Below are 23,710 nucleotides of genomic sequence, written 5' to 3' on the forward strand. Positions count from 1 at the left end.
GGCCTTCCAGCACCGCCGTGTGTGTTTTCTCTTATGGGGGGAGTGTTGTGAAGACCAGATGTGGATTTTAGCTAATGGAGAATAGATTATTGGCAGACATCACCTCTCAGAGCAAAAAAAAAAGAAGAATATAGGAAATACTGATGTTGATTTGTAGGCGCTTGGCCTGATTTAACAAAAGTAAACCAATAATCTGGAGGAAAAACCCCTCTGTAACATATGGAAAAGCTGGGAAAACAGTCAGTGGGATCAATAGAGTTTTTCGCCTTTGGGCAATCTCTATTTATTAAATTAGCCCCTTGACAATAAGCTGATCACAACATATCCCTCCTAAGAAATTCCAACGATCAGCTGTCATTTTTGTGAAAATCAGAAAAATGTTAAATTTTTCCTACATCGCCACCACAAGAGAAACTGAATATTACACAGTTATGTGTCTCGTAGCTGGCAGACGCATGGGAGCAAGAAGTTACCTGCACCTCCTTCACATTCCTCCATGTGGCTGTCATTTTGGCACCATGTTGCACTGGCGGACACAGACAGAAGAGGACCACTGTGCAAGAACAATATATGGACCCTTTACAGTCCAAAAGCTAATGTTATTGCACAACTACACCTGCTTTGTAGGTGACAATGGGCCCAATTTTCTCCTAATAATATGTCAACCCCTAACTTTCACAGTTTCAAGAGAAGTGGTAAGAATAAAATTAATTGGCTCACCATAAATGTGACATCCCAGGAGTCCGGTTGTCACAGTGGTATTGCCTTCCTCCATGGGAGGGTGATGCTATGCTTGGAAGCGACGAGGATCCCTTTAACAGGTAACATGCACAATCAACACTGTTATCCCTCTAGGCCAGAAGGGGGAGCTCGAGACCCAGATACAGGGGAACTTCCTTATATATTCTGGCTAGATGAGGAGTTAAAATAGTCTGTCAGAGAGGAGCGAGGAGTGAGGAGTGGAAAGCTGAGGCCGTGCAGACACGAAGTTCTGCAGCTCCTGGAAAGAGCAGCGAGAGACTGAGCAGTCTGTAGGAGACTGTGAGAGGAGTACAAGCAGAGGAGAAAGAAGTGAAGAGCTGGAGGGAAGCTGCGACTGAGTTTCCTACACGCTGGAGTGCAAGAACACCAGAGGCCGGAATTCCGAGGTTGTGGTAGTAACTTATGCCCCACATCAGAAACCGGCGGGCAGGAGATTTCAAGTCGCCTGTAAACCATTAACACCCGAAGGCACAGCAGCATATAGAGCCCGGAGTCATAACTAGAGACACCTGTAAAAGGCTTGCGTTGCCTGCCATACGGGTAGTGTCCTACTCAAAGGGACAGAGAGAAAGTGAGGACATTGTGTGAAGCCTCAGGCAGCAAGGGACTACCACACAGCGCAGTGAGGAAGGCTTCCAACCCCACCTGGCTAAGGGGATTCCGAATCGCTTCCAAGCTGGCCGGACCTCACCATCACTTGTGATCCATACCGGGGACTGTGGCTGCATACCACCAGTAAAAGGTAAAGAGACTGCAACCTTGTGTCCTCTAATTCTTTCTGGCACCACACCACCTACCATCATTACTTAATACACTGGGAGCCCTGTGGATCAAGCTTCACCTGTGGGAAGCCAAACCATCCCTGCTGCAATACCATCATCCCTAGTGGACCCCTTTAAGCAGTATCGGTCATCCCTGACCGAATACCACAGTGTTATGACCTGGTGGTTAGGAGCACCCGGAATGACCTGATAGTTAAACCTAATACAGGACGAGCTCTGGGATGTGGGAGCTCTGCTGACCGCAAGCCCTAATCCTATCACACACACTAAAAATAGCCGTGGAGCGCTCCTGACCAGACCTAGGCGCCTCGTCACAGCCTAAGAACTATCTAGCCCTAGAGATAGAAAATAAAGCCTACCTTGCCTCAGAGAAATTCCCCAAAGGTAAAGGAAGCCCCTCACATATATTGACTGTGAGTAAAGATGAAAGTCACAAACGCAGAAATGAAACAGGTTTCAGCAAAGGGAGGCCAGACTTACTAAATAGACAGAGGATAGGAAAGGTAACTTTGCGATCAGCACAAAAACCTACAAAAGACCACGCAGAGTGTGCAAAAAGGACCTCCGCACCGACTCACGGTGCGGAGGGGTCACTCTGCATCCCAGAGCTTCCAGCTAGCAAGACAAAATCATGATAACCAGCTGGACAAGAAAACAGTGAACAAATAATGACTATCAGGAACGTAGCTTCTGCAGGAGAAGGCAGGTCACCAGAGAGATCCAGGAGCGAACTGAAGCAATGCAAAAAACATTGACAGCTGGCATGGAGTAACGATCTGAGAGGAGTTAAATAGAGCAGCCAACCAAAGGATAAACCACATCACCTGTGTAAGGAACCTCAGAAGCAGCAGCTTCACTCATAGCCACCAGAGGGAGCCCATAGACAGAACTCACCAAAGTACCATTCACGACCACAGGAGGGAGCTCGACAACAGAATTCACAACAGTACCCCCCCTTGAGGAGGGGTCACCGAACCCTCACCAGAGCCCCCAGGCCGATCAGGATGAGCCAAATGAAAGGCACGAACAAGATCGGCAGCATGAACATCAGAGGCAAAAACCCAGGAATTATCTTCCTGACCATAACCCTTCCACTTGACCAGGTACTGGAGTTTCCGTCTCGAAACACGAGAATCCAAAATCTTCTCCACCACATACTCCAACTCCCCCTCGATCAACACCGGGGCAGGAGGATCAACGGAGGGAACCATAGGCGCCACGTATCTCCGCAACAACGACCTATGGAACACATTATGGATGGCAAAAGAAGCTGGAAGGTCCAAACGAAATGACACAGGATTAAGAACTTCAGAAATCTTATATGGCCCAATGAAACGAGGCTTAAACTTAGGAGAGGAAACTTTCATAGGAACGTGACGAGATGACAACCAAACCAAATCCCCAACACGAAGTCGGGGACCAACACAACGCCGGTGGTTAGCGAAACGTTGAGCCTTCTCCTGGGACAATGTCAAGTTATCCACCACATGAGTCCAAATCTGCTGCAACCTGTCCACCACCGCATCCACACCAGGACAGTCCGAAGGCTCAACCTGCCCTGAAGAAAAATGAGGATGGAAACCAGAATTACAGAAAAATGGAGAAACTAAAGTAGCCGAGCTGGCCCGATTATTAAGGGCGAACTCAGCCAAAGGCAAGAAGGACACCTGTTGTGAATTCTGTTGTCGGGCTCCCTCCTGTGGTTATGAATGGTACTTCGGCTGGTTCTGTCCATGGACTTCCTCTGGGTGTTTCTGAGTTTCCTTCCACAGGTGACGAGGCTAAGTCGTTAGTGGGCTGCTCTATTTAACTCCACTTAGATCTTTGCTCCATGCCACCTGTCAATGTTCCAGTATTGGTCTAGTTCTCTCCTGGATCGTTCTTGTGACCTGTCTTCCCAGCAGAAGCTAAGTTTCTGTTTGTTTTTCTTTGGTTTGCTATTTTTCTGTCCAGCTTGCTATTTTTATTATTGTCTTGCTTGCTGGAAGCTCTGGGACGCAGAGGGAGCGCCTCCGCACCGTGAGTCGGTGCGGAGGGTCTATTTGCGCCCTCTGCGTGGTCTTTTTGTAGGTTTTTGTGCTGACCGCAAAGCAACCTTTCTTATCCTCAGTCTGTTCAGTAAGTCGGGCCTCGCTTTGCTAAATCTTTTTTATCTCTGTGTTTGTATTTTCATCTTTACTCACAGTCATTATATGTGGGGGGCTGCCTTTTCCTTTGGGGAATTTCTCTGAGGCAAGGTAGGCTTTATTTTTCTATCTTCAGGGCTAGCTAGTTCCTTAGGCTGTGCCGAGTTGCATAGGGAGCGTTAGGCGCAATCCACGGCTATTTCTAGTGTGTGTTATAGGATTAGGGATTGCGGTCAGCAGAGTTCCCACGTCCCAGAGCTCGTCCTTAATTATCAGTGACTATCAGGTCATTCTGTGTGCTCTTAACCACCAGGTCCATTATAGTCCTGACCACCAGGTCATAATAGACACCCAATCATCCTGATCAGCAGAAACAAAGCATCTCAGATATGTCTCCAAAGTCTGATTAGTTCGTTCGGTTTGGCCATTAGTCTGAGGATGGAAAGCCGAAGAAAAAGACAAATCAATGCCCATCTTAGTGCAAAAGGACCGCCAAAACCTCGACACAAACTGGGAACCTCTGTCCGAGACGATGTTCTCTGGAATGCCATGCAAACGAACCACATGCTGGAAAAACAAAGGCACCAAATCAGAGGAGGAAGGCAATTTAGATAAGGGTACCAAATGGACCATCTTAGAGAAGCGATCACAAACCACCCAAATGACCGACATCTTTTGAGAAACAGGGAGATCAGAAATAAAATCCATGGACGTCACCGCTGTGCTTTCCGGCCGCTGTGCTCACAGCCAGTACAGGAGGAGTGCAGAGCACAGCGCTGGAGGACAGACAGCTGTAGGTAAGTATCTAGTGTTTGTTTTTTTTACTTTTAGCATGGTAACCAGGGTAAACATCGGGTTACTAAGCGCGGCCCTGCGCTTAGTTACCCGATGTTTACCCTGGTTACCAGTGAAGACATCGCTGGATCGGTGTCACACACGCCGATCCAGCGATGTCTCCAGGGAGTCCAGCGACGAAATAAAGTTCTGGACTTTATTCAGCGACCAACGATCTCCCAGCAGGGGCCTGATCGTTGGTCGCTGTCACACAGAACGATTTCATTAACGATATCGTTGCTACGTCACAAATAGCAACGATATCGTTAACAATATCGTTATGTGTGACGGTACCTTTAGGCCTACAACAAATATGGGAAATTTCACTTTCTCTAGGTAAGTTTACATAAGTGATTACAAGTTATAAAGAGATTTCAGTGCAGGTCCTTTATTCTTGGCCACTAATGCTATTACCTGAGGGGGGCTGTCCACTGCTAATAAAGTTTTTAAATGTGGGCTCATTGGCAGTGATAAAAATTAAAAAAAATAATACTACCCAACTGGACACCTCACCGCTCCTCCTTCTGGCTGCTTCTTATTGGAGACGTAGGGGACCACTGCTGACAAATGAGTGACCGACTGGCTGTAGAGATCACCAGACTGAAAAAAAACAGCTTCCCAACGTTTTTTTATCTAGCTCAAATGGAATGTTGGTAATTGGTTGCAGTGGCCATCTGATGCCCCTACCAGAAAAGGTATCCAGGAGTCCAGTAGGCGACACTGGTAGCAGTATGGTCATCAGAACGCGAACCCAGCAACTCTTGTGCACCAGGTGGCAGTTCTTCTCTCTGAGCTATTCAGCTCACCGAACAGTTCCTTGTTAAGCGAGCTACTAATACCTGTGTTTTTTTCTGATTGACTCCACCCTGATTGAACTCTCTATTTAAACCTGGTATTGCCCTTCCTTCCTTGTGTGATTATTTGGGCTCCCAGCCTTTAGTCAAGCTTCCTTTCACCTGCTCCTTCATTCCAAGATTATACTGCTGCTCCTGTGTACCGACCCCTGGCTATTCCTGACTACGCTACCAGCTGATCCTTTAACTACATGGCTGCTTCTGTATACTGACTCATGGCTATTCCTGACTACACTACCTGCTGATCCTTTAACTATATTGCTGCTTTTGTGTACCGACCCCTGGCTATTCCTGACTATGCTACCTATTGGCGCCTCCTGAAGAAGAGAAACAGCGAAACGCGCGTCGGGGCGACAGGTGGAGATACCAGGTTCCGAACTTTAAATAAGTTGTCTCTGACATGGGCTTCCCTAATTCAGGGTTAAATATTTATACTACTTTGTGTTCTTGGTAGGACTGTGGTGTATGGCATTTGCTGATATTCATTAAGATCTCACACCAGTCCTAATGACTAGCCAGGATAGATTAGTAACTTATATATAGGTTGCCCTAGTCAGTTGTTACGTGCTCCCTGCTTGGAGGGCCAGATACCGTTGTATAGTTGAGAATCTTACATAGCAATTTCTTGCATGAATAGATACAATACAATTAGGATGTATTTGGTATCCGCTATGGCAGCTTGCACATTTATGTGATATTATGGTGTAAATGTTACTTGTTAACAGACCTGGTTTCAATTCCCTTAAAGGGACACTGTCACCTGAATTTGGAGGGAACAATCTTCAGCCATGGAGGCGGGGTTTTCGGGTGTTTGATTCACCCTTTCCTTACCCGCTGGCTGCATGCTGGCTGGAATATTGGATTGAAGTTCATTCTCTGTCCTCCATAGTACACGCATGCGGAAGGCAAGATTGCCATGTGCAGGCATGTACTATGGAGGACAGAGAATGAACTTCAATCCAATATTCCAGCCAGCATGCAGCCAGCGGGTAAGGAAAGGGTGAATCAAACACCCGAAAACCCCGCCCCTATGGCTGAAGATTGTTCCCTCCAAATTCAGGTGACAGTGTCCCTTTAACCTGTTTGGTTTGTGGTACTCTGATCTTGTATAAACCTATTATTTTTTTTTGTATAAATAAAATATTGATATTTTTGAAAAAAAACTCTCTACCTCATTGGATTAATATTCAAATAGGGGTGATGGTGTTATAATGAATCTAGAGTTGTAATATTTAGTATTGGATCCTATAGTGTTTAATTGCTGCTTCTGTGTACCGACCCCTGGTTATTCCTGACTACGCTACCTGCTGGTGCTGCCCCTAGTAGTTGCAATGCCACTACTCCAACCCAGGTCAGTTCATAACAAAGGTTTTCCATTTTAGGAACGCCATGAGCTCATTATTAGAAATATTATAAATAACGGACAACCCCTTTAGTCTGTAATGTGGACATGTTTTAGCTTTTCTATTACACCTTATTTTAATATTTTTTTAAAAAATTATGTATCACTATATTGCATCCTGTCTTGCATGTTCTAACCCAATGGCAAATCTAAAGGGCCAGATTAAGAACATCATACGCCCTTATTATAGGCAAGGAGGAGGAGGGCACCATGTTATAGATCTGTGGCTGAGAGTCATGCCGTGAGAGAGTAAGGAGCAGCCAGCGGGAAACGCACAAAGCAGCTCTACAGATCTACATTAGGTTAGGGTTACTTAATAGAGCTATGGACACAAAATACATAAGCAGTAAGAAGATTGGGGAAGATGATCCAAAATCTGCAGCATTTTTATCTCCAGTACAACTAATAAGCCTACAGCTGCTTCAGTTTTTCACTTTTTTAATGGGGTACTAGAATCAATTTTGGGCTGGAATCTCTATGGATGTTTGTAATAAACAGGCTACGAGCACAGGAACAGCTTTATTGTTTTTTTTTTCAGGTGTTCTAAGATGAGAGTGCAAACTATGAGTGGTTTGGTTGCACTACTGAGCATTGCAGATCCTCTCTTACAGTGGGATTCCAAGCTCGCAGACCTCCACCAATGTCATGTCATCGATGCATGAAAATATTTTGACGTTGCTGGGAATCCGTGAACTTCGAACTTTAACAAAACAGACATATATAGCTATTCAGCAACTGAGAAGACCAACTCGTATGGCTGGCCTATGATAAGGTACTATGCAGGAAAACCAGACGAGGCAAATAATAATTAAAGGTGTCGTCATGAATTTAAGGGTTATTTTCAACATCAATCTTCAAGAGCGCAGTCTGCCTCCTATCTTCATACTTGCCAGGGGGTAGAATGCTCCTGATTGATTGACAGTTTAGTCCTGTGGCTCGAATTGTGTTTTCTCCAATGTTGCAACTTTGCCTTTGCAGCACCGGAGGAGCACATGGCACCTCTTCTGTTTCAGAGCAACGCTAACAAGCTATATAGAAAAGAGCCTGTAAGCGCTGCACTCCTTGCTTAGGAGACCAACCACATTGAGAAAATTTTTAATACCAAGTAAATTGCACATTTGTTTGTTTTCACTAGAACCTTACAACTTTAACAATTTGAATGTGCGCCAGAAGAAGCGTGTACTCATGCGAAACATCTCTGCCTGCAATCCTGTGTCCAAAATAAAGTGCATTTTTACTGCAATTGCCAGTGGTGAACGCTTCTCCTTTTGCTTACCTCTAAATCCTATGACCCATTTAAAATAGTCTTTTTTTTTATAAGCAGTGCCAATTTTTATCAAATAATAATCTGTAATTTTAACACCGCTATGGTAGAACACAACCCTCCTTGCTAATGGCCTCTAAATCATGTCTAAGCTTTTTGCAGCCACAATTAATTTCCAACTCGTTACATTCTTCTTATTTTATATTTATCACCAGAATTTGTTCAAAAAAATGATGTCCCTCCGAAGGGGATAAGTAGCGTTATAGGAGTCGGTGCAGTAATATATTTTGCGAGCTGTTAATACATTTAAACTGTAAGGTCTATTACTATGGATGTATTTTCACCATGTCTGGCAGGAGTAATTAACATAGCCTAATAAAGCAGTGATGCCTATGCAAGCATTATAACTTACCGGTGATATATTACGGAGCGCGCATCGGAGCAGCCTCCCACTTGTTCTGCGGGCGTTTACTTAATCAAGATCCGCACAAGTGAAAAATGGTCATTAGGCTCTCAGCGAGCATTGCATAAATATAAATTATAATTTAAAGAAATGTTCTTCTTCTACTAATGAAATGCAGCATAATTTACTTCATTTAGCCGTCACATATACACAGATATAAACGTCAATTTAGCAAAGTGCTTAATTTAGGTAACTTCTTGCATACTAACAAGCATCTGTTTTTGTGAAGCCAGATGCAGACTGGAAATCCACCTTTCGCATGGAGTAAAAATTTAACAAAATTAAAAGCAATCTTTCCAAAATAAATGAAATATGTATAATGCGTGTGTAACGTTGTGTATAGACTGGAGGAGAGAGAGTTTAAGAAATGCTCATGGTATTTTTTTTATTTTCTAAAAGATCAGTTCTTTCTTGTTTCAAAACCTGCACACTCCTCCTCTGCTGCTGTAATAAGTCAAGTGACGTGATTGGCTACAAAATGTTCTACCCTGCCCATTTCATGACTCCTGTCACAGGAAGCCTTGGCTTCAATAACATACCGGTAAGTAAATATCTCATGCCCTTTCTCAAAATCAACATACTCCACTTCTGCTGCCGAAATGTATCCATTCATTTAATTGACAACAAGATGTTATAACATCCCTGATCACTCTATAAACATCCCCTTGTCACATGAAGCTATGCCTTATTACAAGAATAGACAGGTCACTGCCTCCATCAAGATCAACAGACATCTCTCTTGCTGTTGTAATTGGTCAATTGATGTGAATTGGATACAGAATGTTCTGGTACCTTCAATTGCATAATGAAGCATTGTTTTTATAGTTACAATAGTGGAATGCATCCCACAAGAGCATCACACTCTACTCCCGCAGCTGTAATCACACCATAGACTTGATTGGCTACAGGATATTCTATCCTGACAATTCCTTATCTCTGTCCCGCTACGTGAAGTCCTTTATTAGGATAATAATATGAGTGGACAGGTCACTGACTGCTACAAAATCAAAGAAATATAATAGTAGTGCGCACACAGTCAATTGGTTGAGGTGCTGGTGAAATGGGCTTGGAAGCCAATGGACAATGGTTGACTGCACACTCTTGTTACCATTTGTAAGGTTGGTTCAATTTTTTTGTTTGGATGGATTATTGTAATAAAAATATTTGCATCGACTATTCCCAAGAGTGTGCGGTGAACCATTGTCTATTGCTGCAAAATCAAGACAAGTTTCTCCTGCTGCTAAAACTAGTTGATCTGAATGCCTACAGAATATTCTACCACCATCCAATTCATATCTTTTCACCTGTCACAATAAACTCTGCCTTCACTAACATATTAACCTGAACGGACAGATCACAGCTAGTGATGAGCGAGTATACTCGTTGCACGGGTTTGCCCGAGTATGCTCGGGTGTCCTCCGAGTATTTTGGCGCGCTCGGAGATTTAGTTTTTGTCGACACAGCTGCTGGACAGCCTGAGTACATGTGGGGGTTGCCTGTTTGTTAGGGAATCCTCACATATTGTTACGCAATTGTTACCATCCACCTCTCGTGTCTCCCCTTTTCCCCATAGTTTGTAAGCTTGCGAGCAGGGCCCTCACTCCTCCTGGTATCTGTTTTGAACTGTATTTCTGTTATGATGTAATGTTTATTGTCTGTACAAGTCCCCTCTATAATTTGTAAAGCGCTGCGGAATATGTTGGCGCTATATAAATAAAATTATTATTATTATTATTATTATATATTCAGGTTGTCCAGCAGTCGCAAATCATGCAGCTGCGTCGACACAAATTAAATCTCCAAGCAGTCACAAATACTCAGAGTCCACCCTAGCATGCTCGGGAAAACCCGAGCAGCGAGTATACTTGGTCATCACTAGTCACAGCTAAACACGAGTGAATAAATTTGAGTGGAATTCAACTCCAATTTTACAAAAATCCGCATTCACCAAAATACAAAATTTTTGTAATTTTCTTCCTCGTGGATTCAGCAAAATGTTGGCCATCGTCTGCCATTTTTCTGAACTCTAAAAGGCCATAAAAGTATAAATAAATCCTTATACTCACCTTACCGCTCTCCTCTCCAGCCCCTCCACTCCTTAATCCCTCATCCGACCCTTGTTGCATCTTCAGATTGTCACCGCTCTCAATGAATTCCCCACACCTCTCACAATGGGCTTCATTAGGACCCCTGAGCAGGTGCACACAAGGTTATGTCGCATGTCATGGCGTTAATGTACGTACTTTATTATACTTCAGGGTGTCTCCAGACCCCAGAGCTTAATAAATGCAATATGTAAAGAATAAAGAAAATCCTCATATTCACCTCCTTACTCACCTTCTCCTCCGCTCCTGTACTCCTCACCGTCACCCTTGATGAATTTACTGGGTTCTGCGCAATCACGCGCCAAAGGTATTATATTAGCAGAAATTAACTTCTCAGCAATTCAAATTTCCTGTAAAAATTTGAGCGAGCTGGTGAATTTAAAGTTTGCCTAATCCAATTATCTCTAGTCACTGCCTTCCACAAGATCATCACACTTCTCTCTCGCTGCTGTAGTAAGTCCATGACCTGACTGCCTACAGATTATTCTATCACAATCCACTTTATGACTTTTCTTCAGGCATAATAAGCCCGGTCCTCACTTATGTAATAACATGAGTGGACAAGGTCACTTTCTCCTACAATATGAACACATTCTTCCCCTGCTGCTGTCATCATTCCGTGTTGTGATTAGCTACGAAGTGCAGTTTGTAAATAAATCCTCTACCACAACACATCAGACTCTCGCCTACCATCGAAACCTTCAAAAAGAGCATGAAGACCCACCTCTTCCAACAAGCCTACAGCCTGCAGTAACCACCGATCGACCCGACAAGCTCTACCCTCGCCTACTGTATCCTCACCCATCCATTGTAGATTGTGAGCCCTCGCAGGCAGGGTCCTCTCTCCTCCTGTACCAGTTGTGACTTGTATTGTTCAAGATTATTGTACTTGTTTTTATTATGTATACCCCTCCTCACCTGGAAAGCGCCATGGAATAAATGGCGCTATAATAATAAATAATAATAATAATAATAATAAATCCTCATTTTATTTTCTAAGAAATGTATGTAGTTAAGAATTCCCTCATATTTCCTTCACCCTGTATAATTTGAGTGGAATTTTTTTTATTACAGTAAAGAGATATCGTTCCATTTTAGTCTCTTTCTTGCCATTGAAGTTTTGCTTAGAAGTAGACTGTACGACCAAATTACTGTTTCCACATAGCACTGAACAATTGATGCCACTGTGAGAACTAGATAAGTCCTGCCGTGATGAATGGCCTTGTAAAAGAAAAAAAAAATCAATCCATAGAAGCTTGTATCGGCACTCTCGGCACAATCATTCCTGTGCAGCATCAAAAGGAAAAAATATCTATGTCCAAATTAAATATATCACAGTCAAAAAAATTAAACATATGTAGAAAGATGGAAATGTATTCCGCACTCATCTGTGCAACCAATACATTACTTTATTCCAAACATTAACACATTCAATAGTAAGTGATCCAATGTTGTGTATCAACCTATAAATATGATACACAACTATGTATATATCAAATTCAAATTTTATTTATTACCAAATTCTAATAATCACATTATTATTATTATTATTGTATCCAATTGATGTATACTAGCAATCACTGATTTTTGATATTATGTGACCTCCTGTCAATTTTATCCTTGTTGAGTTTTTTCCATTCTGCTTTTATTATTTTATAATTTGGTAATAAATAAAATTAGAATGTTATATATATATATATATATATATATATATATATATATATATATACAGTTGTGTATCATATTTACAAGTTTATTCCAAACATGATACAAAGAATGTGGAATACCAAGCGCTTCTTCTTGTTCTTCGATCAGGAACCATTGCCATGGCCTTTGGCGCCATACCTCCTCTATTACACACTTGCCACCCAACCAGCTGGCGACTTGGAGCCACCATTACACCATATATCCTGCCGACAGGCTATACATGTATTTTTTGTTATTGTATATTCTTGTCTTTTGTTGTACACACTTTTCCATCTGCTTCTGTGTACACTGCTATGGATTGCATTATGGAGTACATAAATAAAAATTTAATATCACTGGACACTTGGCCGCAGTGATATTAGAGTGAGTAGTTAAATTAACGAGCAATAAATTAATAAGGAGCCAACCGTTCCTGATAGAAAAAAGTTTGCTCTATGTATTTTTCAAGCTAGTGAAAGAGTCAGAGACTTTGTGCTCCGTCACAACTCTTAACAGTATGGGTGTCTTGAGAACACGGATTCTTTTAACAACATAGCAGACAAGGCAGCCCATGACCAGAGAGGCCCTTCTGGCATTTGCCAGCATTGCCAGATGGCCAGTCCGGCCCTGTCTGTGATCAAAGGGCCTAAACTCACTTCTGTGGGTTCAAGTGCCCAGATTTTCAGTTTTCGGCCACATGCACACGCTCAATATTTGGTCAGTATTTCACACTCTCAGTATTTGTAAGCCAAAACCAGGAGGGGGTGATGAATACAGAAGTGGTGACGTGTTTCTATTAGACTTTTCCTCTGATTGTTCCACTCCTGATTTTGACTACAAATACTGATGTAAAATACTGACCAAATACTGACCGTGTGAAAAACAAAGAAGTGTAATATAAAATCGAATTCTGGATAATCATAATGGTGTTTGGTGTGTCCAGGAGGGTGAAATTGAACTTGGAAATATGGTGGTCATATTATTCTACTAGGAAAATATAACAAATTACAATCATGTCTTTGCACCAATGTTCCATGCATACAGTCAGCCATCTTCCTCTCACTATGCCAAGAAAGGGGTGAGATGTGGATGAAACCCAATATCCAATCCTGAAAAACTAATTGTCAGACCCATGAGATACAACATGCATTGTAGACCTGTCTTCATTTAATAATAATAATAATAATAATAATCTTTATTTATATCGCGCTAACATATTCCGCAGCGCTTTACAGTTTTGCACACATTATCATCACTGTCCCAGATGGGGCTCACAATCTAGAATCATTTCTGCCCGGACATCTCACAGATTCCATCCGTCAGAAGTTTCTGTATGTAACCCTTTTATTTTTTGCATTGTTTGGGCCTAATATAGATGTCTCTTCATTTTTTTGTTTTTTCCATTTATTTGTGACTTTATTAGCACTGCACCTCTTTTTTGTATATTAAATCTAAAATGTAATATGTTTGTTACTTGCTGCTCTAAACGTACCCACAACCTCAAAGAGGGAAAGTAGAGCTTGGTTGTATTACAATGCGTTTGCGAAAGTGGAAGGAGGGTACCGATCAGATGCTGGGCAAAGTTATGTGTAGTAGGGCATCATCCCGGGGCGGGAGTCTTAAAACGGCGAGTTGTGGCAGTAAAAACTGTAGCGTGGATATGTGATCTGGCGTTGGGGTGCGTTTAGCTCATTGCATTGTCCTCTATGGATTTGAGGAGACCTTGAGGGGATAGCCTCACAGTCCCATTTATTTATACTATTTTGTCCTTTTGCAACTTACTGTATATATTTGTATATATTTCTTTAGATTGTGTGACATAATCTTTGGCCACATTATATATATACTTCTGATCACCTCTTCACATGTATTTTGTACATATTATGCAAGGCAAAAAAAAAATCTAATGTTGGAATATAATCTGTCTTTCCTTGCAGAAGCAAATAAAACAACCTGGAGAATTAAAAGAAGCATTTTTATTGTCTATATACTTTATCGTTCTGGGATTACAAATCATTTTCGTATTTCACATTTCTTCTTGCTGTTCCTCACATGTTTGGAATAAAGTACCTGACTTTTTCATACATTGGTGAGTGTCGCATCTGCTTCTGTCTACTTGGATATATTTATTTCTTTGTAACAGAAAAAAAAGAGCATCCCGGAGTAATGCTATCAAAAATACCATAATTATACCATTAAAGAAACAAGACAGAAGAAGAAGAATCAACACCTTGGAAATGTTGTGCTGGAGAAGGAGGTTATCAATACCGTGGATGGCAAGAAGAACAAGCATCAATTTTGGAACGAATTAAGCTAGACAATGTCACTCAAAGCAAAGGATAACCAAACTACAACTTACTTACTGTGGACAAATCATACGAAGAGAGCAATCACTGGAGAAGGACATCATGGTCGGAAGACCAGAAGGAACAAGAAGACCAGCAACCAGATGGCTTGTTATAATCAAGATTATAGCAGAGAAGAACCTGGTGGACCTATCTAGGCTAAGTACAAGATCAATGTTCCTACAGATCACTCATAGAATCCTAGAATGTTAGAGTTGGACGGGACCTCCAGGGTCATCGTGTCCAACCCCCTGCTCAGTGCAGGATTCACTAAACCATCTCAGACAGATGTCTGTCCGGCCTCTGTTTGTCCATCAAGTTGCCATGGCTCGAGCCCAAGCCGAATGCTGCTAAAAAAAATATATGCATCTAGTTCTGTCTGTCTTTCTAAGTAAAGCAAAGAAAAGTGAAAAAGTGGGCAGCACTCAATAGCAAATGGCATGCAAAAAACTGGTGTCTTTATTGTTTATTGACAGGGGCCCCTATTTTGAAGAAGCCACAAGGCGAAACGGCGCTGTCGGGGTCACTGGTGGGCACGCAGGATTGAGACATATTATCATGTAAGTTACCACTTTTTTACCATAGAACCGCTATTAGCGGGCCGGTCCGCAATGAATGTCGCTCTGCAGACTGGATACTATTGCACTACCTTGCTGTGCTAGACACATTTTTTTAGCCAGTTTTTATTGGTGGTTATACTGCTTGGAGGATTAGAAGCCCCTTGTTTTAGGCTTTGACTTTACAGATATATATGCTCCTAGGAGCTGTGTGTATTTTTACTTATCCTCTATTTATGCATTGCATTTTTTGAGCTAGTATTATGTGTCTAGTAATATATCGTGCTTTCATAGACCTTGTTTGGTCATAACGCACGCTTTAATATTTATTCAGCAGTATGATATGGTGCTTTTTGAGTGGCTTTACCTATTATATACTAGTTGCTAGTTCTGCCTGCCATCAGTTTTTCATTGAAATTCCTTGTCTTGTTATTTCATTAATGCTTCAATAAAATATATTTGTTTTAAATGTATGCCTATGCCTCGTCTTCACCTGCATACTGGTATGGTGTTTTTTGCTGTTTAATAGTGTTTCTTGAGGTGGCAAGTCCACTGGTGGATTCTTTGGTTATGTATACTACATAACCTATGTATTATCTATTATCTATCTATTATCTATCTATTATCTATCTATCATCTATCTATCGATCTATATAGTATCTATTTATCTATAGATCTATCTATCTATTATCTATCTATCATCTATTACCTATCTATCTATTATCTATTCATCTATTTTCTATCTATTATCTATCTATCTATTATCTATCATCTACTATCTATCTATCATCTATATACAGTTAGGTCCATATATATTTGGACAGAGACAACATTTTTCTAATTTTGGCTATAGATATTACCACAATGAATTTTAAAGAAAACAATTCAGAAGCAGTTGAAGTTCAGGCTTTCAGCTTTCATTTGAGGGTATCCACATTAAAATTGGCTCCTTAACATGTGCCACCCTGTTTTTAAAGGGACCAAAAGTAATTGGACAATTGACTCCAAGGCTATTTCATGGACAGGTGTGGGCTATCCCTTCATTAGGTCATTCTCAATTAAGCAGATAAAAGGCCTGGAGTTGATTTGAGGTATGGTGCTGCATTTGGAAGGTTTTGCTGTGAAGTAAACATGCGGTCAAAGGAGCTCTCCATGCAGGTGAAACAAGTCATCCTTAAGCTGCGAAAACAGATAAAACCCATTCGAGAAACTGCTACAATATTTGCAGTGGCAAAATCTACACTTTGGTGCATCCTGAGAAAGAAAGAAAGCAGTGGTGAACTCATCAATGCAAAAAGACCTGGGCGCCCACGGAAGACAACAGTGGTGGATGATCGCAGAATAATCTCTATGGTGAAGAGAAACCCCTTCACAACAGCCAACCAAGTGACCAACACTCTCCAGGAGGTCGGCGTATCAATATCCAAATCTACCATAAAGAGAAGACTGCGTGAAAGTAAATACAGAGGGTTCACTGCAATGTGCAAGCCACTCATAAGCATCAAGAATAAAATGGCTAGACTGGACTTTGCTAAAAAACATCTAAAAAAGCCAGCACAGTTCTGGAAGAACATTCTTTGGACAGATGAAACCAAGATCAACCTCTACCAGAATGATGGAAAGAGAAAGGTATGGCGAAGGCGTGGTACAGCTCATGATCCAAAGCATACCACATCATCTGTAAAACACGGTGGAGGCAGTGTGATGGCTTGGGCATGCATGGCTGCCAGTGGCACTGGGTCACTAGTGTTTATTGATGATGTGACACAGAACAGAAGCAACCGAATGAGTTCTAGGTATTCAGAGACATACTGTGTGCTGAGATCCAGCCAAATGCAGCCAAACTGATTGGTCGTCATTTCATACTACAGATGGACAATGACCCAAAACATAAAGCCAAAGCAACCCAGGAGTTTATTAAAGCAAAGAAGTGGAATATTCTTGAATGGCCAAGTCAGTCACCTGATCTCAACCCAATTGAGCAGCATTTCACTTGTTAAAGAATAAACTTCAGGCAAAAAGGCCCACAAACAAACAGCAACTGAAAACCACCAGTGAGGGCCTGGCAGAGCATCAAAAAGGAGGAAACACAGCGTCTGGTGATGTCCATGAGTTCAAGACTTCAGGCCGTCATTGCCAACAAAGGGTTTTCAACCAAGTACTAGAAACGAACATTTTATTTAAAATTATTGAATCTGTCCAATTACTTTTGGTCCCTTTAAAAACAGGGTGGCACATGTTAAGGAGCTGAAACTCCTAAACCCTTCATCCAATTTTAATGTGGATACCCTCAAATGAAAGCTGAAAGTCTGAACTTCAACTGCATCTGAACTGTTTTGTTTAAAATTCATTGTGGTAATGTCTATAACCAAAATTAGAAAAATGTTGTCTCTGTCCAAATATATATGGACCTAACTGTATTATCTATCTATCTATCATATATCTATTATCTATCTATTATCTACCTATCTATTATCTATCTATCATCTATCTATCGATCTATCTATTATCTATCTATCCATCTATATTTAACTATCCATGTATTATCTAGCTATCTATTTATTATCTATCTATCATCTATACTATCTATCTACAAAATTCCAATTGCAAAGAGTAAGGACTTTATTGGCTAAATGCAATGTTTTAGTCCATATAATGTGGACTTTTTTAAATCTATCTATCTATCTATCTATCTATCTATATATCTATCTATCTATCTATCTATCTATCTATATATCTCATATCTATCAATCTCATCATCCATCTATCTACTATTGTTTTGTCTGTATCAATCTACAGTTTATCTATTTTCTGATATCTGATTTCTGGCGGTCAGACTCCCCGCGCCCCTACAGATCAGCTGACTGGCTGGCGTTAATATACAGACAGTACAATTAGGCTAGCACTGCTGTGTGCTGCCTCAGGCACAGCTGTTTACATCTGTAGCTTCAGCCTTCACACACAGCGGTGAGGTTCCTGTTCTCATCTCTGTGTAATCATTGGGTTCTGATATCAGAATGCATTGTTTATACAAACCCTCAGGCCGGCGTCACACATGCGAGTTTTACGGACGTAAGAGCGCAGAATCTACGTCCGTAAAACTCGCAAAACATACGGCACAATGATTCTCAATGGGTCTAGTCCTATCAGCCGTATATTACGGATCCGTAATATACGTCGTTCTACGGCCGTACAAAATCGCAGCATGCTGCGTTTGTCAGCGTATTGCGCAAAAAATACGCCAATGCAAGTCTATGGGAGAGCGTATAATACGGAATGCATACGGACCATGCGTGTGACTTGCGAGAAATACGCTACTCACTGGCAGATGTCCGGAACTGTCTAAAGCCCTCAATCAGGCAGGTGAGACATGCTAATGAGCTGAAAAAGCCAGACAGTGAACCCGGAAGTCTGCTGCACGCCTCCACGGAGTGAGAGATTGAGCATGGCCAGCATAATTAATGTAGACATGCTGATCATTTTGATACAGGAGAGGCCAGAAATCTGGGACCAAAGAGACCCCAACTATGCGAACAGGGCAGTAAAACAAGCAGCATGGAGGAGCGTGTGTGGCTCCCTCTTCCCCCAGTATGACCAGCAGCCACGTGCGGCCCAGCGACAAATAAGTAAGTACACCCATGTTTGCAATGTAATGTTCTTGCTAAACAGCAGGCCCTTACTACTTTGAATTGCTAAACCTTAATTTATTAATTCTTCCTGAAAGTAATATAAATCCAAGCAGTATATACATGGTGCTGGATATGATAAATGGATTTCATGAAGGTTTAGAACAGGTGTGCCCTTACTAACATTGTTTTCCAGTAATTTGTTTTTCTGGGATAGAGGTTAGCTGACTCTGTCCTTGTGGCCTTGCTTCATAATTGTGTTTTTTTGTTAAATTTCTTGCTTAATGTGAGCCACAAAAGCCTCTTTCTATGCTACCCGTAAATCTGTGTCCTCCATTACACCTTGTGTGAGCACTCTGCATAATGGTCTAAGCAATGTGTGTATTTTTTGTTGTTTCAGTGGATGATGTAACAACAAGGTGGCGGAGTATCCGTGACCAGTATAGGAGGGAGAGGCAGCAGCGGGAGAAAAGTGGAGCCGGGGCCCCTCCTAAAAAAAAAAAATACATTTACTTTGATCGGCTTACGTTTCTCAACCCCAGCATGGACCTCAGGCCGTAAGTAAAAACATCTCAAACTGGGTTAATTTTTTAATGCTGAGAGATAATTCCAAATAACATAGTAACTGTCCAAATTTATCTTTTGCAGAACTCAGTCTAACCTCACTGACAGGGAGACAGGGTCTGACTCAGAACTGGTCATTGACCCAGTTGGAGAAGGTGAAGAGGTGGCTGGTCCATCTGCTGCTCCCTCCGGCGCAAGACCTACAGCATCTTCCTCATCTGGCCACCCAGCTCCAGCTGCAGCTGAAGAAAACCAAGAGGCCCCACAGTTCTCTTCTGCAGCAGCAGCACCAGCACCTAGCCAGGATGACCCTGGGAATAGCAGCAGCCCAACTGTTGCCCTGGACCAATCCCCACAGGCTGCAGTCAGACCCCAGCGTGCACGACGCAGGAGAGAGCTTCGCCAAAGCAGGAGAAATGTGGATGCTGGGGTCATGAACTATTTGGCCCGGGTTCGAGAGGATGATGGGGAGGAGGGATTCACACGGAGCCTTGCCCAGTATTTACGCTCCATAGAGCGGGAGTTGAGGCTGCGTTTGAGAGGGTGTTTTCAGATCCTTATTGACGCATGCACCCCCCCAAATAACCCATACAATCTGATGCAGATGATTGAACAGTGGCAGATGTCACCTGATAATATTCTGCGGCCTCAGAGATTACAAGGCCTGCATGCGCAACAAGGATCTGAAGCACCCCCTCTACGTCAGCCAACACCTCCACCCCAACCCACAACTAACCAACAATGGCAACCTCAGCACCATATTGCAGGATATCAGCACCCATCCCAATATGGCCACTTGTCCAGACCCAGTGCTGGAGGCTGGTCCCAACCGGGGTTTGGACAATATGGTCATTTTGGGTTGGGGTATGATTCCCGCACATATGGGCAGCAACATCAGGGTTATCTCCCAAATCCTGGCCCCACTCATCAAAGTGGCCAGCATCAGAGCAGGCAGAATTTCCCGCAGGCCACTATAACATCCGCACAGGCTGCTGGACAATTGGGCCTACAAAGGCCACCTGATGCTGACACAGACCAATCCACTTCTCCACTTCCTACGTACCAGGACTTGTAATTTTGGGTACACCTTTTTTTTTTTTCCAAAATTAGGTTTGGATTGGGCTTAAAAAGCAAGCTGTAATGTTTTTATTTTACTTTGTGTTTTGGTTCCCAAAAAAAAATGTTGCACTTTTTTTGGCCAAAGATTTGTTATGCCAAAAAAAAAAGAAAATCTAAAAACAAGTTTAAAAAGTAAATTTGCCGTTACTACCAAAAAAACTATGTATGCACTCTGTTCATTCTTATTACCTCACACACACATGATATGATCATAACCATATGTGAACAAATTAAACACAGCAGACATATTTTCCACATTGGTAATGCCAAAATTTAAGCAAATAACAAATTACACATGCAAAATTGCCTAGTCTTGCCAGGGAGTGGCACCCTGAGGACTCACAAAATAATTTGTGAACACATCACGAACTTTTAGTCCAGAAAGGGGACGTCGCGGAGGAGGGACATATGGGGTAGGCCTACTATGATTGTTCATGACGTGATTATGCAAATTAGTAGACGAACAATCATGTATTCGGGTGAAATTATGTAGAATTACACAGGCTTTGATCACTTCATTGATTGAAGCCTCACTCAGCTGAATTGCAGACTGAAGAACCCGCCATTTGGCTACAAGAATTCCAAAGGCGCACTCAACCAGTCTCCGTGCCCTGGAAAGTCTCAAATTAAACACCCTCCGCCGGTGGTCAAGGTTGCGCCTGGGGTAAGGCCTCATGACGTGCCTCGTCAGTTGGAAGGTCTCATCTCCAACCAAAACAAAAGGCACTGCTTCCGCATTGGAGCCTGGGAGTTGTTGTGGTGGTGGGAGGTTCAACTGGTTGTCACGTAGCCGCCGACCCATTATGGACGAATTGAAGACCCTAGAGTCTCCAGTTCGGCCATAGGCCCCAATGTCTACAATTATAAACCTGTAGTTGCTGTCAGCAACTGCTAACAGAACTACAGAGAAAAACTGCTTATAATTGTAGAATTGGGAACCAGAGTTCGGCGGCTTACGCACCCTGATATGTTTCCCATCCACAGCTCCAATGCAGTTAGGGAAGTCACAATTATTTTGGAAACCAGTGGCGATTTTGACCCAATCCTCCATTTTTGGCTCCGGCATCACAACTTCGTTAAGTTTCAGCCATATTTGGGAACAGGTTGTCCTAACAATGACTGAAATGGTAGAACGCCCAATGAGAAACTCCAGGTGTAGACCCGCATAGGACAAGCCTGTGGACAGGAAGCTGCAAAACAAGGAAAAAAAACAAAACATGAGGAATATGAAAACAGGAAGAAACACAAGTGTCTATTTAATTTTCGCAGTCATTATTGACTAAGCAAAAAGGGTCATTTCACATTATTACTATACTCTAATATTACCCACATTTTTAGAAATGTGCTTGTGGCTTCATGTCTAAGTAAAGTAACTGAAACATAGTAGGACAAAACACATTGGCAAACATACAAAAATATAAAAGGTCAAAATACATACCGTAAGGTTAGGAGCAGACGCTCCTCAGCAGAGATGGCTTTTCTCATCCAGGTGTCCTGATAGGTGAGGCCAGGACGTAACATCTCCATCAACATGTCAAAAGTCCTGATGGACATGCGAGTATACAGGTAAAATTTGTCTGGATGGGCCCTCAAAGCTGAATAGAGTCTCTGGAAATGTCCTTTACTCTGGCGTTGTGTCAATGGAGGATGCACCCACAATCTTCGTCTCCTCCTTCGCGGATCTGCATTGACCGGATATGGCTGGCCAAAGCGACGAGACAACACCCAGTGAAGCAACACCCGCTGAGTTGTGCTTAAATACACATGGTCAGACATGTTTGTAAGGTCAAAGTAACACAGCCAAAATATGCTAGAGAACATATAGGGCATATGGGAGGGGTACACCTGTTGTCGAGGGCTTAAATAGTGTTGGTAATGATGGTTTAAATGATTTGCAGGCCTGAAAACCGTTAAATGTCCATTTTGTGATGGTGCGTGTCAAAAACGCAATACGGATCACATACGGATTACACACGGACCAGTACATGCGCAAAATACGCGACCACACCTAGGCTACGCAAGAACTACGGAAAGAGATTACGGAGACATTTTGGCGTATTACGCGCGTATTACGGACGTATAATACGTTCCGTAATGTCTTACGCCGAGTGTGACGCCGGCCTCATCCTGAGAACAGCCAGCGGTCCATCGCCGTGTACCAGAAAAGCTGTTTAGCTCACCTTTGGAAGAGCGTATTTTGGAAGCTTCATCTGCACAAAGTCTTTTCGCCGGTAGGATACATAGTATTTACTCTGGTTTCCTGCTGTTGTCTGCAAAAAAAGTCACAAGCAAATTGTAAAATAATAATATTAATGCGTTTCATATAGCACAATTATTAAACGATGATAATAAGAAAAATGGCACATACTGTACTCTACTGATCATGAGACATATCCTGTATTATACTCCAGAGCTGCACTCACTATTCTGTTGGTGCAGTCACTGTGTACATACATTACATTACTGATCCTGAGATACATCCTGTATTATACTCCAGAGCTGCACTCACTATTCTGCTGGTGCAGTCACTGTGTACATACATTACATTACTGATCCTGAGATACATCCTGTATTATACTCCAGAGCTGCACTCACTATTCTGCTGGTGCAGTCACTGTGTACATACATTACATTACTGATCCTGAGTTACATCCTGTATTATACTCCAGAGCTGCACTCACTATTCTGCTGGTGCAGTCACTGTGTACATACATTACATTACTGATCCTGAGATACATCCTGTATTATACTCCAGAGCTGCACTCACTATTCTGCTGGTGCAGTCACTGTGTACATACATTACATTACTGATCCTGTACCGATCCTGAGTTACCTCCTGTATTATACCCCAGAGCTGAACTCACTATTCTGCTGGTGCAGTCACTGTGTACATACATTACATTACTGATCCTGTACTGATCCTGAGATACAAAACCTGTATTATACCCCAGAGCTGCACTCACTATTCTGCTGGTGCAGTCACTGTGTACATACATTACATTACTGATCCTGAGTTACAGCCTGTATTATACCCCAGAGCTGAACTCACTATTCTGCTGGTGCAGTCACTGTGTACATACATTACATTACTTATCCTGAGTTTCATCCTATATTATACCCTAGAGCTGCACTCACTATTCTGCTGGTGCAGTCACTGTGTACATACATTACATTACTGATCCTGCACTGATCCTGAGTTACATGATGTATTATACCCCAGA

General features: G+C 42.2%; 2 protein-coding genes across 3 annotated transcripts in view; one reads left to right on the plus strand and one right to left on the minus strand.

The window, feature by feature from the left end:
• SORCS2 (sortilin related VPS10 domain containing receptor 2) overlaps nucleotides 1-23,710 on the minus strand; it is a 1,198,559-nt gene that overhangs the window by 159,188 nt on the left and 1,015,661 nt on the right. For both annotated transcript variants that reach the window (XM_069744776.1, XM_069744775.1), the window contains exon 8: nucleotides 22,670-22,759. In XM_069744776.1, coding sequence (XP_069600877.1) covers nucleotides 22,670-22,759 — 90 coding nt within the window. The remainder of the gene's footprint in view (nucleotides 1-22,669; nucleotides 22,760-23,710) is intronic.
• On the plus strand, nucleotides 19,160-20,445 carry LOC138657552 (uncharacterized). Its single transcript, XM_069745320.1, has 2 exons — nucleotides 19,160-19,363; nucleotides 19,455-20,445. Exons 1-2 carry the CDS (start codon nucleotides 19,182-19,184, stop codon nucleotides 20,443-20,445), a joined length of 1,173 nt encoding a protein of 390 aa, XP_069601421.1. The 5' UTR covers nucleotides 19,160-19,181.

The sequence above is a fragment of the Ranitomeya imitator genome, chromosome 1 (genome assembly GCF_032444005.1).
Source record: "Ranitomeya imitator isolate aRanImi1 chromosome 1, aRanImi1.pri, whole genome shotgun sequence".
Classification (NCBI taxonomy): domain Eukaryota; kingdom Metazoa; phylum Chordata; class Amphibia; order Anura; family Dendrobatidae; genus Ranitomeya; species Ranitomeya imitator.

What these genes read in the sequence shown, in the direction of transcription:
- LOC138657552 (XM_069745320.1), top strand. Translation starts at nt 19,182, where the DNA reads ATGTGTGTATTTTTTGTTGTTTCAGTGGATGATGTAACAACAAGGTGG. An exon ending in CCCAGCATGGACCTCAGGCC is followed by an intron (nt 19,364 to 19,454) that starts GTAAGTAAAAAC and finishes TATCTTTTGCAG; the next exon opens with AACTCAGTCTAACCTCACTG.